Raw genomic sequence first — 18,262 nt, 5'->3', positions numbered from 1 at the left:
TTGAGTTATTTCCAGCTTTTTCCTACTACATGCTGCAGGTTGTTTGGCATGGGCTTGAGAATTTTTCTATGAAGGACACCTGGAATTGGAATTGCTAAATCAGAATACATGTCCTCCAAAAAGATTGCATGAATGCACTTGCCTACCATCAGGAGGTACACATCTACCCAAATCCTTGCCAACCTGGGTATTACCTTCCTTTTTTTTTTCCAAAACTAGTTTGAGTCCATGGAGCCCAAACAGCTATTTCATTGATGTCTTATAATTCTTGTTTTCTTGATTGCTGTGAGGTTGAGAATTTTTTCATATGTTTTCAACCATTTGTATTTCTTTGGTAGAATAGGAACATTCATTATCCTTTGCCATCTCTTCTACTGGACTATTTGCCTCATCCTTTTAGTATGTAGAGGCTCTTGTTATAAAATGAATTGGTCCTTTCTCTGCTGCACATGTTTCAGATGTTTTATTTTCTCCTAGTCTCCTAGTCTCTTACAAAATTCATTTGCATCATTTGGGTCCATCTTAGAGTCACTAGTCCAATTACACCTCTTCTTCACTGCTTCACTGCACAACAGGGGTTACACAACTAGAGGGTGGACCATTCAAGGAGCGTGCTGGTCCAGACCTGCGACCCTCTGCTGCTGCTCAGGCCAAGGGTGTGGTCATTCAGAGAGTGGGTATGAAGAGTCCCTGGGGCTGAAGGGGGCCTGCAAGGCGGACCTTACTGGGAGGAGTGGGCCTCACCTCTCTTTGCTTCCCGTAGAATCGCCATGACATGCTCTTGGTGGAGCCACTGAACCGCCTCCTGCAGGACAAGTGGGACAGATTCGTCAAGCGCATCTTCTATTTCAACTTCTTCGTCTACTGCTTGTATATGATCATCTTTACCACGGTCGCCTACTACAGACCTGTGGGAGGCCGGGTGCGCCTGAGGCTCGGCCCTCAAGGGGGAAGAGGGGAGGGGATGAGTGTTCCTAGAGGGCCCCGAGACCCCGGACCCCGGCGGGGCCCAGGAGACATGGAAGGGTCGCCTGCAGATCTTCTGTTCCCTAGCTCAGTCTTCCTTCTCCTGGTTGTCCTGCACCTGCTTCGTGTTCTCAGCCCCTTCTTCGGCCCCCTTGATCTGAGATGCTGAGCCCATGGTCGCTGAGGTCCTGACTGTAGAGGGGGTGAACTAGGCTGGAGAGGATGCAGGAATTAGGGGGCTGGAAGCAGCTCTCCACTCGGCTGGGTGTCTTCAGGGTTGTGGGTGGTGCAAGCCCTGAGCACATTGCCAACTCTCTCTCCTGCCTGCTTTTCTTCATTCATTCACACATGATTCATTCCCTGGACACAGACTTTGAGCACTTCTTCTAAGCCAGGCCCTGGACCATGCATCAGATCAACCTAAGATCAGACTTTTCCTGCTATCAGAAGCCATAGGCTACCTCAAGTTTCTTAACTGAGTCCTTCATTCAATATCCCAGCACTTAACTTGCTGCCTTTATTTCCAGGGTGCCTTGCTTATAAATTTGGTTGAAAAATTCAACTTCCTAGTTAGGTGGAATCTGATTTCTACATCTATTAAGGCCATCTAGTGAGTTTACTTTATTTATTTATATTTTTGGCCTCGCTGAATGCAAATGAGATCTTAGTTCCCCAATCAGGGATTGGACCTTCATTCTCTATAGTGGAAGCACAGGTTCTTAATCACTGGGCTGCCAGGGTTGACTTTAAGAGGAAAGAGAAATGTGCTAATGAAACGAGCTAGTGAACTAGTGCTTATGAAATATGGATGGTAGGCTGAAAGGAAACCCACTCTAGAAAACTTGACTGAAAGACAAGGACAACACACACATGCATATTGTGTGACCGCACTCCTTTCAGCATCTGAGGGAAACCTCGACAGTCCTGGGAGAGCAGGGCTTCATCACAGGCTGTGGGAACAGCAGGAAGCACATGGCAATGTGTCTGTAAGGGGGCTTCCAGCTATGCCAGCACTGTCCTCCTCGCCAGGCAGAGCTCTAGACTAGAGCATCATCCCAGAGACAGCACAGGACATCAAGGATGCTCCTCTCACCACCTGGAGGCTTTCCTCTTACCACTTGGGAATCAGGTCCTGTCTCCTTGCAGGTGTCCCCATAGTAATGCATTGTCTTTGTTTGGGTCTCTCCTGATGCAGACTAAGCCTCTCCGGAAAGGGCTGGGTCTTAATCACAAGGCTTTGCACCTGGTAAATGTTGGTTGAATGAATGAATGAGTGAGTGAGTGAGTGGAATCATTAATCTCTTTGTCCTTTGCAGCCTCCCTTTAAGCCGAAACACACTGTAGCGGACTATTTCCGAGTCACTGGAGAGATTATTTCTGTGGCAGGTGGTATCTACTTTTTTTTCCGAGGGGTAAGCATTCCTTCCCACACTGTGAGTTTCCATTATCACCTAAACAAAAAACCAAGAGACTCATTCAGTGCTCACCACTGTTTTAAAAACCTTTTTATATTGTATTGGGGGTGTATCTGATTAACAATGTGAGAGTTTCAGGTGAATAGGGAAGAGATTCAGCCATCCATATACATGTATCCATTCTCCCCCGAACTCCCCTCCCATCCAGGCTGCCGCATAACATTGAGCAGAGTTCCCTGTGCTATACAGTAGGTCGCTATTGTTTATCCATTTTAAATATAGCAGTGGCTCCCCCACTTTTTAATTCATCAACCATGTAATGGCCCTGCTTGAGAAACTTAGAGATGCATAGGTTAAGATGAGGACCCTCAGGCATTTACGGCTGGGGAGGGGGTACTGTTATGCCCAGTGTATCCCCCTGCAGACGCAGGTCAGTCACACTTGAAGACAGGCAGTCAGGGCTGTCCACTGAGTGTAATATTTAATTACAGAGGTAGAGTGCAAGTCTCTTTAAGAGACAGGACAGTGACTGGTAGCTGTTTAATTAATTGAAACAGTCCAATAAAGCTCAGAATAATGAAATATGTATATACTGGAACCATTTTATTATTTATTTTTAAAAGACCCCCCTTTTTTTTGGCCACGCCATGTGGCTTGCGGGATGTTAGTTCCCTGACCGGGGATCAAACCTGTGTCCCCTGCAGTGGAAGCATAAAGTCCTAACCACTGGACCACCAGGGAAGTCCCCGGAATCATTTTAACTAAAATCCCCAAACATGCATATTCCTGGGCCATTCTTCGAATACATGTGAGACCACTGTTTCATGTACAAAGGATTCTGAATGCAGAATTTGAGATTATTATGATTTTTTCCCCTTAATCTTTTTGATCTAAGCCACACCCTGTTTTTTAGTAACTCACCTTTAAGGAGTCTTTCCTAATCATTGGACTCCGCCTTCACAGAAACAACCATATTTATTTTCACATTCATGGTTTATATTATTGTAAAATACGAAACTGCAGTAGCAAGTGCAGTGGGTAAAAAAGCATTCTTGGTAAACAGGATTAACCACTGGGAGGGCATGGAATGTGTGAGTGTCCTGGAGAGGAGCATTCACCATGGGCATCAGGCAAAATGTTTTCAGAGAGTGAAGAGCACTGGTTTATCCGCTGAGTTCAGTGGAGGCTGGTTAAAGAACTTTTACTTTAATTCAAACTTAGTTAGAAAAAGCACAAATTAGAAAGGAGGGGAAAAAAATCGCCCAATCCCATCTTTCAAGCATGGCAATTGATACTATTTTGGTGGTTTTCCTTCCCATCTTAACTTCTAGATACAGTTGTAATTTTACTCTATTTAATAAAATTCTCCTGACGGAGTCATACAACATTACCTCATTAGCCTGACCCAGGCTGTTCCACTGTCTTCATTATCTTTGTTTTGCTGCACTTCCATGGTACATCAAGGTGCTGTTTAGAAAACATTCTGGTTGCTCAGTGTTTAACCTTTCCTGAGATCTTATTCTCTGTTTATCTGCAGATTCAGTATTTCCTGCAAAGGCGGCCGTCACTGAAGACCTTGTTTGTGGACAGCTATAGTGAGATGCTTTTGTAAGTGATACTGACTCTTATGCCTCTGTAGCAGACAGCATCTTTTGGCCATGAGACCTGGGATGACAGCAGTCAGCTCGTTCTCACTCATTCTCTCACATACACTGGGCTTGGAACCTAGTAGGGCTTCACAAACATGTTGAATGAATGATGGAAGGCACCCAGTAAACCTTTGCTGGGTGAGTGAATACCGAGAGTCCACTCTGCACCAAGTATGTTCCAGGTACTAGGGAATGACCAACCTGTTCCCCAGCCTCCTGTGGTCTACAGTCAGAGTTAGATGTACCCTTGTTCGTCTTTTCCATCTTTTTATCCATCTATCTGGGAAGGGATCATTGAGCAGACCCTGTCTGGGATTACCCAGGTGTCCTCTAAGCCTGTCCAGGCCTCTGATAGGCAGCCAGCACCTGACTGAGGAGCAGAAAGGACACCTTCCCTGGCTCTGCTCCTGAGTTTGAGGATGTGATCTGCAGACTCCACCTGTGGTTTTTTGGGAGCGCACAGCCTGTTCTCACGGGCCTAGGCCTCCTAGATTCTCTGAGGTCCGTGAGGTTACTGTTCCCAGGAACTGGATAGGGAGGTAGTTGGAGCTAAAGCCCTGTTTTTCAGCCTGTTTTCTTTGTTGCTTTTAGATTCCTTTTCTTTTTTTCCTAATTGCTCCTCCCATGAAATCGCTTACCACAGATATACTGTATATCTGTTTATGTACTGTATTTATTTATTTATTTACTTTTGGTTGCGTTGGGTCCTGCTGCGTTCAGGCTTTCTCTAGTTGCAGCGAGCAGGGGCTACTCTCTAGCTGTGGTGCAAGGTCTCTCATTATAGTGGTTTCTCTTGTGGCAGAGCACAGGCTCTAGGCGTGTGGGCTTCAGTAGTTGCAGCACACGTGCTTAGTTGCCCCGTGGCATCTGGGATCTAGTTCCCTGACCAGCGATCGAACCCCTGAGCCTGCATTGGCAGGTGGATTCTTAACTATTGGACCACCAGGGAAGTATTGTCTTTATATCTGTGGATTGTGTGTGAAGAGAATAAGATTTTGCACATCCACCCCTCCTCTTATCCCCCCACTGGCACCCGGAACTGATTTTTGCCTCTTTGGGACAATATCAGTCCCACTGAGACTCATGAGCTAAAGGAGGTAGGATGGCCATCCCCTCTCCCACCTCCCCCTGTGGCCTTTGAGGGGAGGTTCTGGCATCTTGGGGCTTCCCAGGTGGCGCAAGTGGTAAAGAACCCACCTGCCAATGCAGGAGATGTAAGAGACGCATGTTTGATTGCTGGGTCGGGAAGATTCCCCTGGAGGAGGACATAGCAACTCACTCCAGTATTCTTGCCTGGGGAACCCCCATGGACAGAAGAGCCTGGTGGGCTACAGAGCTGAACGTGTTCTCAAAGAGCTGAACACGACTAAAGGGACCTAACATGCATGCACGCCAGGCATCTGGGCTCTTGTCTGTGAGGGCGCGGCTGTGGACAGGGCCTGCTGTCCCTCCTCCTCAGCTTCATGCAGTCGCTGTTCATGCTGGCGACCGTGGTGTTGTACTTCTGCCGCTGCAAGGAGTACGTGGCCTCCATGGTGTTCTCCCTGGCCATGGGCTGGACCAACATGCTCTACTACACCCGCGGCTTCCAGCAGATGGGCATCTATGCCGTCATGATCGAGAAGGTGGGTGCCAGTGCCCCAGGGCTCCTCCGCAGAGCCTGATTACCTCCAAGGGGTGTGGGACCCGGCCCCACAAACTCCATCCATCCTCTCTGCATTGTCTGGGAAGGTCCTGCTTTAAGACCCACTTTCCCAGAGAATTCCCCAACAATCAGGCAATCTGGCCTTGACCCAGGGTTGGGGGCTCCCTTGAAACTTGACCCCCACCCCCCACCTGCCAGGCTCCCTCTCCCACCAGAAAAAGGCCAATGTGGGGCACTGTGGTAAGTCCCTCATGACTCTTGAGCTGAAAACCACCGAAGCAAACCTAGCTGTCTGTCCTCTGATACCACTTGGGCTCAAGAAAGACCCCCCAGGCTGACACAGCCCTAGCACTTGCCTTGGCCTCTCCTGGGCCTGGAGGAGGGTCTGACAAGGCCACTCTCTCCTGCAGATGATCCTCAGAGACCTGTGTCGCTTCATGTTTGTTTACGTCGTGTTCCTGTTCGGGTTTTCCACAGGTAACCGGTGTGGTCAGGGCTGGTGGGAGGCCAGGGCTCCTGCTGACCTCGGCTTCCTGAGGACTCTGCAGGGTTGTGTGGGGAGAGGCCCACTGGGGTGTGTGTCTGCAGGTGACAGAGCAGATGGACAAGGAGCACACTGAAATAATAGTAGTAGGAGAACCTGGAAATTGATTCATAAAAGATTTTAGGTCACTTTAGAGGTGTAAAGTGCTGCTTGCCTGTGGTATAGTTGCATCTTGACTCAAAAAAGTTTTTTTAATTGATTTGTTTTAATTGGAGGAGAATTACTTTATAGTATTGTGATGGTTTTTGCCATATATCAGTATGAATTGGCCATAGACTTACATGTGTCCCCGCCCTCCTGAACCTCCCTCCCCACCCTAGTCACAAGATGTCTGTACTCTTTGCCCAGATTCCCCTACTTGTTTTACCACATTTAAAAAGTCACTTTCTCTTCCCACTACACACACATACACACACCACACACACGTACACACACCACACACACGTACATAGTGTAAGCTTAGTCGCTCAGTCGTGTCCGACTCTGCGACCCCATGGACTGTAGCCCACCAGGCTCCTCGGTTCATGGGGATTCTTCAGGCAAGGATACTCGAGTGGGTTGCCATGCCCTCTTCCAGGTAATCTTCCCAACCCAGGGATCAAACCCAAGTGTCCTGCATTGCAGGCAGATTCTTTACCGTCTAAGCCACAAGGAAAGACCAAGAATAATGAACTGGGCATCCTATCCCTTCTCCAGGGGATCTTTCCAACCTAGGAATCAAACTGGGGTCTCCTGCATTGCAGGCGGATACATACTACACTGTACTTATAAAAAAAGACAGAATTGCAGATATGATCAGTCCTTTACCACTAAATACTTCAGCGTGTATTTCCTGAAAATGAGAACATTCTCTTGCATAAACACAGCATAATGATCAAAACCAGGAAATTAACATCAATACTGGACTATTAGCTAATCTTCCAGCCTTCTTCAGATTTCACTAATTGTCCTAATAATGTCTTTTATAGAAAGGAAAATCCCAGATAACACATTACATTCACTTGTCAAGCCTGTTTAGTCTCCTTCACTCTGGAGCAGTTTCCTTAATCTTTCCTTCTCTTTTGTGACCTTCACATTTTTATTGAGTAAACGGCAGTTTTTTTAGTGTCTCTTGGTTCGGGTCTGGCTGAGGTTCCTTTGGCTTCCCTGGTGGCTCAGAGGTTAAAGTGTCTGCCTGCAATGCAGGAGACCTGGGTTTGATCCCTGGGTCAGGAAGATCCCCTGGAGGAGGACATGGCAACCCACTCCAGTATTCTTGCCTGGAGAATCCCATGGACAGAGGATGCCCATTATGTCCCTTCACAGTTAGATTCAGGTGCGCATTTTTGGTCAAAATATCAAGGAAGGAATGTATGTTTTCCTTATATCAAGTGTCCCATGATGTCTGTCTGTCCCTTTCTAATGCTAACTTTGTGGTTTTTTAAATTAATTCCTTTATTTTGGGCTGTGCTGGGTCTTCATTGCTACACACGGGCTCTCTCTAGTTGCAACGAGCAGATTATGACGAACTGATAGTTCTGAAGAAGTGCAGTCCCTTTAAATTCACACAAAGACGCCACATGGCCTAGCCAGAGTTCCTGCTGTGGACCCTCTTGGGGAGGTGGGTGGGCGGGTTGGGGACCCTGGGGTCTTAGGCTTCCATCTGGCCACACGTTCCCCGTGCCCTCCAGCGGTGGTGACACTGATTGAGGATGGAAAGAATGACTCTGTGCCGGCTGAGTCGTCACCACACAGGTGGCGAGGGCCTGGCTGCCGGTCGGCCCACAGCTCCTACAACAGCCTGTACTCCACGTGTCTGGAGCTGTTCAAGTTCACCATCGGCATGGGGGACCTGGAGTTCACCGAGAACTATGACTTCAAGGCTGTCTTCATCATCCTGTTGCTGGCCTACGTGATTCTCACGTACATCCTCCTGCTCAACATGCTGATCGCCCTCATGGGCGAGACGGTCAACAAGATCGCTCAAGAGAGCAAGAACATCTGGAAGCTGCAGGTGGGTTGCAGCACCAGGGGGTCAGCTGCTCTGGCTGCTGCTCAACACAGCTGGGTGCATGGGAGACACTTTGGGGAGGGGGCAGACAGCCCAGCCAGACCGGGGGCTCGGGCAGCAGCCTCCCCCTCCGTTGTCTCCCCTCTGGCTCCCCCCACAGGGATGCTTGCCCGGGGTCTCCAGCGGGTGTTCGTAAACTCCATGTCTATGGAGCTGGGCAGTCCCTGGGAGGAGGAGACAGAGGCTTCAGCCCCATGGGGTGCCTGTCGCAGAGGATCTCGGTGTCGATTGGGAACCAGAAGCCAGACTCTGGGAGCAGCTAAGATGGGATGGGCCCTGAGAGCTGTATTTTTTTTTTTTTTTTTGGACTGTGCCGGGTCTTAGTTGCTGCACACAGCATGCAGGCTGTTAGTTGTGGCATGTGGGATCTAGTTCCCTGACCAGGGATTGAACCTGGACCACACGAATTGAGAGCGCAGAGTCTTAGCCACTGGACCACTAAGGAAGTCGCCTGACAACTGCATTTTTGAGCTGCCTAGTCCACCTCTGCCTTCCCAACTAATAATAAAAGCATCATTCTTACTAAGTAGCACTGGCTCTACACCAGGTACTGTTCTAAGTGTCTTACTTACAAGCCGTCTTTAATCCTATAACACTGCTATTGAGAGGGCACTCTCACTATCCCCGATTTTGGATGAAGGCACTGGTTTCCCAGGTGGTGCAGTGGTAAAGAATCCACCTGCCAGTGCAGGAGATGGAGGAGATGTGGGTTCGATCCCTGGGTCGGGAAGATCTCCTGGAGTAGGAAATGGCAACCCACTCCAGCATTCTTGCCTGGAGAATCCCATGGACAGAGGAACCTGGCGGGCTATATGGGGGACCCCATGGGGGTTGCAAAAAGGGTCAGACACGACTTAGTGACTAAACAACAATAACAATAACAGAGGCACGGAGAAGTTAGCTATCTGTCTCCAAGGCAACCAGTAAGCAGCCCAGCCAGGACTCAGCCCTGGGAAGTCTCACCCTCGAGGCTCTGCTCATAAGTGCTACATTATGTTGCCCTTTGTTGAGCTCCTCTGGGAAGGGTCTGGGGTTGGCTGCGTCTGTGCAGGTCTGAGCGCCATCCACGGAGTGTGCACCTATTGGGCTGTGAAGACCAAGCCTGGTGTGGAGGGTACTAGACATCCATCCTGGAGGCACAGGGACCCGAGAGACCCTGAAGACACTGATCTTGGCACGGGCAGCCGGGGTGGCCCCTGGATGATCCCTCCACCCTCTGCCTTTCGTGTCTTCCTGCAGAGAGCCATCACCATCCTAGACACGGAGAAGAGCTTCCTCAAGTGTATGCGGAAGGCCTTTCGCTCAGGCAAGCTGCTGCAGGTGGGGTACACACCTGATGGCAAGGATGACTACAGGTGGTGTTTCAGGTAATTTCTGAGGCAGGGATCAAAGCTTGGGGGATTCGGGGCTCAGCTGAGGATATGGGGACCCAGCCAGAGCTAGCTATGAGGACAGAGATCTGCCTCGGTGCTCACCTGTGGGCGTGGGGACCCACCCAGAACCAGCTGTAGGTACAAGGGCCATTCTGGGGCTTAGCATTAACCTGGGGGAACCACCTAGAGTCACCTGTGGGAACAAAAGCCTTCCTTAGGGTCTCTTGGGACCAGTCATGGTCCCCTGTACCCACAGCCAACCCCAGGGCAGCCAGCTATAGGTACAGGGGCTGCCCTGGGGTTGGCTGTGGGTACAGGGGACCCATCATAGATTCCAAACTGTGGGACCCACCTAGCCATCAGAGTCAGAACAAGGAATCCAGTCTTTAAAGTCCCTGGGCCCTAAGGTGTAGTCAGAGGACACATCTTCAGAGGTGGTGTCCAAAAGGCAGGCCCCCTCCTCCCCGGAATTCCCTGGGAGTTCAAGTGGTTGGGACTCTGTTCTTGCTGCCGCGGGCCCAGATTCCATCCCTAGTCAGGAAACTAAGATCCCGTAAACTGCTTGGTGTGGCCGGCTTCCCAGGTGGCGCTAGTGGTAAAGAACCTGCCTGCCAAGGCAGGAAACACCAGACACGTGGGTTTGGCCTCTGGGTCGGGAGGATCCTCTGGAGGAGGGTTTGGCAACAGCTCCAGTATTCTTGCCTGGAGAATCCCATGGACGGAGGAGCCTGGTGAGCTACCGTCCACTGGCTTGAGAAGAGTCGGACATTGACTTAGCACGTACGCCCTTGGCAAAAGCAAACACAAAAGGCAGGCCCCTCCGGGCCCTCCTCTTACCAGCTGTGTCTCCCCGCCTTGGTCTGCGCCCTGGTCTGCTGGGGCGCTGGGACCGCGGGTCTGTGGACCGCTAGCTCCCTGCTGCCCCATCTCCTCCCCCTGCAGGGTGGACGAGGTGAACTGGACCACCTGGAACACCAACGTGGGCATCATCAACGAAGACCCGGGCAACTGTGAGGGCATCAAACGCACCCTGAGCTTCTCCCTGCGGTCAAGCCGAGGTAAGGCGCAAGAGGAAGGGGGGCAGGTGAAGCCTGGGGGCCCCCACCCCCTGGAGCAGCCTCAGGGGTCAGCCACCCGCACACTCGGTCACAGGCGCTCACGCATGCCTGCACAGCCCACAGCTCCACGGCCCCGTACCTGCTGGCTCTGCCAGGGACCCTGGTCATCAGTGGCCCAGGGGAGGCTGTCAGCCCACATCCAGCCTCCTGTGAGCTGCCCTGTCTCCTCCCTCCCGATTCTCACTCCCAGCGTCTGCACTCAGCAACGCGAGGCTTACGGACACAAACGGGGACCCTCACCTGGCTCACAGGCAGGCAGGCAGGCAGAGGAGGGAAGAGTTGGGAGCAGAGGAGCCCTGTGGAAAACCACCACCAGAAACCAGCCCTTTAACCCGTTAACGGTAAACGTTTTAAGAGTAGACATGAAATGAAAGGTCCAGGGGAAGATACTCACCTAAAAGTGAGGCAAACCTAGTCTCTTACATTGGACATGTTTTGAGTTATAATTACAACCCTGCACTAATTCTTTTAGCTTTTTAAAAAAAATTGTGATAAAATATATATAACATGAAATTTGCCATTTTAACCATTTTTTTTCAAAGCATACAGTTTGGTGGTATTGATTATATCCACGATGTTGGGTAAGCATCACCCTTATCTATTTCCTAAACGTTTTCAAGATTCCAAACAGACATTCTGTACCATTCAACAATTAATCCCATTTCCCCCTCCTCCCAGTTCCTAGTAACCTCTAACCTACTTTCTGTCTCTAGGAGTTTTCCTATTCTGAGTACTTCATATGAGAGGAATTACACAATGCTTGTCCTTTTGTGTCTGACTCAATAGCTCTCCATTGTATGTGTATACTGTATTTTATTTATCCATTCATCTGTTCACTGACATTAGAATTGTTTCCATCTTTTTGACTGGTGTGAATAATGCTGTGAACGCTAGTGTACAAGATTCTTCTTGATTTTCTGCTTTTCAGTCTTTGGGATGGTAGTGGAATTGCAGGATATATGTTAATTTTATGTTTAACTTTTTTGAGGAACTGCCAAACTGTTTTCCAAAGCGGTTGAATCATTTTACCTTCCCACCAGCAATGTACCAGGGTTCCACATCCTCACCTACAACTTGTTATTTCCTGTTTTTGTTTTGATTATAGCCATCCTAACATGTGTGAAGTAGTTTCTCACTGATTTCCATTTCCATCACGACTAATGATTTTGAACATCTTTTCATGTGCTTCAGTTCAGTTCAGTCACTTATTTGCGACTGATATTTATAGATATTCCTTGGAGGAATGCCTATTCAAGCTCTTTGCCCACTAAAAAAAAATTTTTTTTAATTGTTGAGTTATAGGAGTTCTTTGTATCTGCCAAATGTAATAATTTATCGGATATATAATTTGCCAATATCTTTTCTATGCTGTGAATTGCCCCTTGATGTACAAAAGCTTTTATTTTGATGAAGCCCAATGTATCTATATTTAAAAATTAATTAACTGGAGAATAATTGCTTTACAATATTGTGTTAGTTTCTGCCATATAACAGTGAGGATCAGCTATCAGTACACACCCAATTGATCTATTATTTTCTTTGGTTACTTGTTCTTTTGGTGTTACATCCAAGAAATCACTGTCAAATCCAGTCCGATGTCAGGAAGATTGTTTCCTCTGGCTTGTTTTTTTCTTTTAGAGAGTTTTCTAATTTTAGCTCCCTACCATTTTTTCTATATCTTTTCTTTTTTAAAAATTAATTTTTAAATTTTAATTGGAGGATAATTGCTTTCCAGTGTGGTGTTGGTTTGTGCCGTACACCACCACCAATCAGCCATAAGTATACGTATATTCTTTCCCTCTTGCGCCTCCTTCCTACCCACTTCCTACCATTTTTTAGTTGCCTTTTTCTTGAGTCAGCATGTTCTTGGTTTCTGAAAACCTTGGGCTGTTTCCCAGAGTTCTGACTATGTTGGTTCTAAAGTTTCTGCCTTTAAAAAAATGTTTTTGTGGCAGCATGCATGTTTGGAGCTGTCTACTTTGCCATTTTGCTGATGTCGCTAATTTTGTTTTTATTGTTGCTAATTCTTAAATGAACAAAGAATGAATCAAATGTTGATAGTTTTTTTTTTCTTTTTTTGGTTCATTGGGGGAAAGGCATGATTTTTCAGGCAAACTTGCCTGATAACATGATACTGCAGGTTTTAGATTTGCTATTGCTTCATAGTGAAGCTCATTTTTTTCTATTTTACAAACTTAAAAAAAATGTCCTTTATTAAGATGCAATTTGCATTCAATAAAATGCACACATTTTATGCATACACTTTGATAAGTTTTGACAATTCTCTGGAGGAAGAAATGGCAACCCACTCCAGTATTCTTGCCTGGGAAATCCCATGGACAGAGGAGCCTGGAGGGCTACAGTCCATGGGGTCTCAAAGAATTGGACAGGACGTAGCAATTAACCACCACCACACACTCAGGCAACCACTGCCTCACTCAAGACACAGACTGTTTCCATCACCCCAGAAAGGCCTTCATGCCCCTTAGTGGTCAATTCCACCCTCCTCATCCCAGGTAACTACCTAATTTCAATCACTATAGATCAGCTTTTGTTTACCTGAAAATGTTAATTCCCTCTTCATGTTTGAAGGATATTTTCCCAGATACAGAATTCTAGGTTAATAGGTTTTTGTTACTTTTTAATTGTATATCTTAATTTAATTTTTTTAAAATTATTTTTTGGCTGTGCCACAGGGCGTATGGGATCTTAGTTCCTCAACCAGGGATTGAACCCATACCCCCTGCAGTGGAAGCCCAGAGTCTTAACAACTGCACCTCCAGGGAAGTCCCCTTTGGTTGTTGGTTTTAATTTCAGTACTTAAACTATGATTTTCCGCTGTCTTCTGGCCTCTGTTGTTTCTGATGAAAAATCACCCATTATTTGCACTGCTATAGTGCGTCTGTACTGCGTCTCCCTTCACTCCCTCAACTGCTTTCAAAGTATTCTCTTCATCTTTGGTTTTCAGCAGTTTGACTAAAATGTGCTTAGGCGTGCTTTTCTTTGGTTTTATCTTGCTTGTGGTTTGTGGAGATTCTTGGATCTGTACATCAATATGTTTCATCAAATTTTGGAGACTATATACACTTTGCTTTATTTTCCCTATGTTCTTGTTTTACAGGCACGTTGGACCATTTGATATTGTCCTGTGGGCTTCTGAGACTTTGTTCATTTTCCCTCAAGTTTGATCATTTCTACTAATCTGTCTCCAAGTTCATTGACCCTTTCCTTAGTCATTTCCAAACTGCTATTAAGCCTATCCAGTGAATGGACTATTTAGTTCTGGAATTTCTATTTGATTCTTTTAAAAAATAGTTTCCATTTCTCTCCTGGGTTTCCTTAGCTGTTCCTTCATTAAGATTATGTTTTCCTGGAACTTGACTCCATTCTTCCAATGCAAGAAACACAGGCTTGATCTCTGTTTAGGAACTAGGATCCCAAATGTTGCATGATTTGACCAGGAAAAAAAAAAAGAAAGATTGCTTTCATTTGGTTCTTTGAATGTATTTATAATAGCTGCTTTTGATTCTCCACCTACTAAATCTGCTAAATCCAACATTTGGGCCATCTTGGGGTTAGTTTCTATTGACTGGTGTTTTCTTGACTGTGAGTCACATTTTCCTGTTTCTTGTATGTCTAGTAACTTTTAATTGTATACTGGGCATTGTAATAATATGTTGTAGAGACTTTTGATTGAATTTTCATTCTAGCTGGCAGTTCAGTTACTGATGAATCACTTTGAACTTGTGTGTGTTTAGCTTTAACATTTAATCATGGTAAATCTGTGGAAATGTCAAGGTGTTTACCAATCCCATCAAACTTGTGGGACTCAACCTCCAGACTCTTTCCACTGTGGATCTTGTCAGCGCTTGACTTTAGGTTTTTGTAAGGTGGGTCTCTCTCTCTCTCTTTTTTTTTCTTTTTGTTCTTGGCTGAGCTTCTGGGCAGGTAGGATCTTAGTTCCCTGACCAGGGGTCAAACCCATGCCCCCTGCATTGGAAGTATGGAATCTTAACCACTAGACCTCCAGGGAAGTTAAGGTGGGTCATGAGTAGACCTTAATCTAGTGTGTATAGAATAGATAGGGCATTTCTGGTATTTTAGCTTGATCTTCGGAGTAGAAAAAGGGTGTAAGGAGGCCCCTCCCCTGGTTGGGCTGGATCTCCAATATCCTTCAGTACTGTTCAGATTCTGATGTTTCTGTCCCACTTTCAACCCCACAACAGTCACTCTCAGATAAGATTGTGCAAGTATACTAACTCTGAGCCAAGGACTTGAAGGGAACCCCGTCCCAAAGACTTCTGGACCTCTACCCCACAGCTCCCTTCTTCCTCTCCTCCTGCACCCTGTCCCAGGGATTCTAGCTGCTTTAGCTGCTCAAAACTCTGCCCTCTTCTTCCTTAGCTCAGAGGCACTTCCACACTCTGCTGAGACTCCAGCTCATGGCACTGTAGTCTGAGAACTTGTCCCTAAACAGTACTTTAGGGCGATCACGGGGTTCACCTTGTGAATTTCACTTCTCTCAGCAATTGCAGCTTCTCAGTCTGTGGTCTTATGCCTGAAGACATTTGCTGCATGTATTTTGTCCTGTTTTACAGTTGTTTACAGCAGGATAGCTGGCCATCAGAGCTAGATGTGGAAATCTATTTTATTAAGAGGCTTTCTTTTGGAAAACTACTCAAGGGCTTCATCAGTTTTCCCAAGGGCCTCCTTCAGTCCTCTATACTTCCCGCTGCCCACCCCGAGTTTCATTAGAAGCATTACCTGTGTCATGTCAGAATACTTATTGATGCTCTCTTTTCCAGTTGTTAACTGGTCCAGCTTCACCACAGAGCCATTCAGAGATGGCTTTGCATGTGATATGAGCAGTTTTCTGACATTGCTCTTATTGATTTCATGAAACCACCACCTTTGACAAGATTTGCTGTTTTGCTTTGCAGTTGTGTTTGCATGACATTGCTGACTGCTTACAGCATTGGTCATTCACTGTGCTATTAATAAAGCCATTGGCCCAGTGGCAGGGATACACACACAACTCATGTTACTTGGGGTGCGGCTTGGAGATGGTTAGAGGTTCCCTGGTTTCACACATATGATTAATTAGGGAGCATTTCCTGAAGATTTTGCTTTCCTAAACAACTTTGTAACAGTGGAAACTCGTAATGAATAGTGAGATCATTTAATAACGAGGAACTCTCCCCACCCACTTAGCCCATGTGATTGGGAAGGGGTGGGGGAATGCATCAGAGAAAGGGCAGGGGAGATAGTGGTCAGTGGCTGAGCCAGGGAGAGCATGTGAGGGGGGTCTCGGCATCAGGACTGAGGGAAGCAGGCGCTAGGAGCCCCACGCCTTCTTTGAGGGCCCAGGAACTGGAGCTGGGCCAAATAGTCTCTGAGGTTGAGTATCCCCAAACAGCCAGACAGCCAGGCAGGAAGGAGGTGTCTCAATGAGCACCTGGCCTGTCTCCCCATGGAGCCCCCCTGCTTCTATGCCTTCCCTAAAACCTCCTCCAGCCATCTACTTGGTATCAGACGGGGCTTGGGGAGCAGGCCAGGGTCAGCCTGTGGGCCCAGGGGAAACCCAGGACCTGGAGAATTCAGCTGGGCCCAGCTTCCCATATTCCTGATGCCTTTGAGACGTGGCCAGGACAGGACACCAGCGGAGGGGAATGAACTGTGGCCTGAGGGTAGAAGGTGTGATTTAGGCTGGTATTCTAGAGAGATCAGACCCGAGAGGGCCAGCCGAAGGGCTTGGCTGACGGGGGCTCTGGCAAGTGGGAGGAGAGCTTGTATAGCTGTCGCTCTCGGCTGTCACTTCTCTGAGGGTCACCCTGCGGGGGGCGGGGGGCGGCTGGAGATCCCAATGATGGTGACAATGGGGTCCTCCTCAGGGCCTTCCTGGGATTTCAGGCCACACATGAGAGCCCACGTCAAGGCCCAGTGTCATATGGTTCCCTTGGCATTGTTCCCAATCCGCTGTGCACTGGTGGGGTCTGGGCCCCAGATCCTGACTCTCTGGCTGTGTCCATCCCCCTGCAGCTGATCTGGTGTGGAGCCGCTCCAGGGGCAGCCCCAGTGCCGCTCTCCCTCCCACGTGGGCAGGGAGGAAACAGAGGCTGAGAGTAGCAAGCCCCGGACTCTCCTGGGGCCACAAGCAAGTCAGGGTGGAGTGGAGGAGAGGAATTTAGGAGCTGCCTGAGCTGAGGCTCCTGGAGCAGCTGAGGGAAGAGGAAACGGCCCCCATCCCTGTGTCCTGGAAGCACTGAGGTGCCTACACCCCACTTTATCTAGAGGGTGGTAATGCCAAAAAACTCTTTGGTCACTTTGCTGCCTCCAAGGCAGTATTAGACTTCCCTGGTGGCTCAGCGGTAAAGAATCCATGCAATGCAGGAGACACAGGTTCCATCCCTGGGTCAGGAAGATCCCCTGGAGAAGGAAATGGCAATCCACTCCAGTATTTTTGCCTGGCAAATCCCGTGGACAGAGGAGCCTAGTGGGCTACAGTCCATGAGGTCGTTAAGAGTCAGATACGACCAAAGCGACTAAACAACAACAAAGGCAGTAATAGTGTTTCATCATCATTCAGTTGCAGGGAGGAACTGGAAGAACTTTGCCCTGGTTCCCCTCTTAAGAGATGCAAGCACTCGAGAAAGGCACCCTGCCCAGCCTGAAGAAGTTCACCTGAGGCACTTCGCAGGGTCCCTCAAGCCCGAAGATGCTGAGATCATCAAAGATTCTGCTGCTTTAGGGGAGAAGTGAGGGGCTGCACAGGGTGCTCTCCACCCCATGGGCCTTGGGTACCCCACTGCCACTGGTGATGGGCAGGTAGGGGCCTCTAGGGATGTCTCAGCAGCCTGCCCTCCAGCGTCGCCTCCCAGCCTTTACTGGACCACATGGGACAAGCTGTAGGAGGTGTTGCTGGATGCCCAGGAAGAGTCATCCAATCTTCGCTGTCCCCAACTGCATCTCCGAAGACAAAAGGATCTCGCTTTCTAGTGTTAACTGACTTTATCAAACACACCAATGAGAAGTCTCCACATGCACGTATGCAATGCCCCTTCGATTTTCTATTCCTGGGAGGGAAAGGCAGCGAACCCCAGGGAAACACCTTAGAGAACAAAATGCTTCCTTTGAGATAAAATGCTGAAGCACCTGTCTATATCGTGCTTAGTATCTCCTCTGTCCAGAGTGGTCTGGGATGGTGATGGTCGCTCAGTTGGAGAAGGTGGGGGAACCTGGCCCCCTTCCCAGCTCTGCCAGAATCAGGTGTTTCTGGAGTGACTCCCTCCTTCTATGTAATGCATCATAGTTCCAAAAATATGAGGTCTACTGCTGTTCAAATAAAAGTATGGGACCATGTCCCAAAACCATGTGGCAAGAATTTTTTTTTACTAATCTTCCATCTATGGTGGCCATAGTCCCTGCTTTCCTGCAGTGGTACCTATTTCCATCTCCACTCAACTTGCCATCCATCAGATAAATACATTAATAAACATATATGT

General features: G+C 47.9%; 1 protein-coding gene across 2 annotated transcripts in view; it reads left to right on the top strand.

Moving 5' to 3' along the window:
- The window catches only part of TRPV1 (transient receptor potential cation channel subfamily V member 1), a 28,899-nt gene extending 10,637 nt beyond the window's left edge, over positions 1–18,262 (top strand). For both annotated transcript variants that reach the window (XM_043903417.1, XM_043903416.1), the window contains 9 exons: positions 764–922; positions 2,283–2,378; positions 3,919–3,989; positions 5,490–5,655; positions 6,086–6,152; positions 7,890–8,212; positions 9,509–9,636; positions 10,585–10,700; positions 17,347–18,262. In XM_043903417.1, coding sequence (XP_043759352.1) covers positions 764–922; positions 2,283–2,378; positions 3,919–3,989; positions 5,490–5,655; positions 6,086–6,152; positions 7,890–8,212; positions 9,509–9,636; positions 10,585–10,700; positions 17,347–17,519 — 1,299 coding nt within the window. In that variant the 3' untranslated portion in view covers positions 17,520–18,262. The remainder of the gene's footprint in view (positions 1–763; positions 923–2,282; positions 2,379–3,918; positions 3,990–5,489; positions 5,656–6,085; positions 6,153–7,889; positions 8,213–9,508; positions 9,637–10,584; positions 10,701–17,346) is intronic.

The sequence above is a fragment of the Cervus elaphus genome, chromosome 5 (assembly GCF_910594005.1).
Source record: "Cervus elaphus chromosome 5, mCerEla1.1, whole genome shotgun sequence".
Lineage (NCBI taxonomy): Eukaryota > Metazoa > Chordata > Mammalia > Artiodactyla > Cervidae > Cervus > Cervus elaphus.
This window is presented reverse-complemented; position numbering and strand designations above follow the sequence as displayed.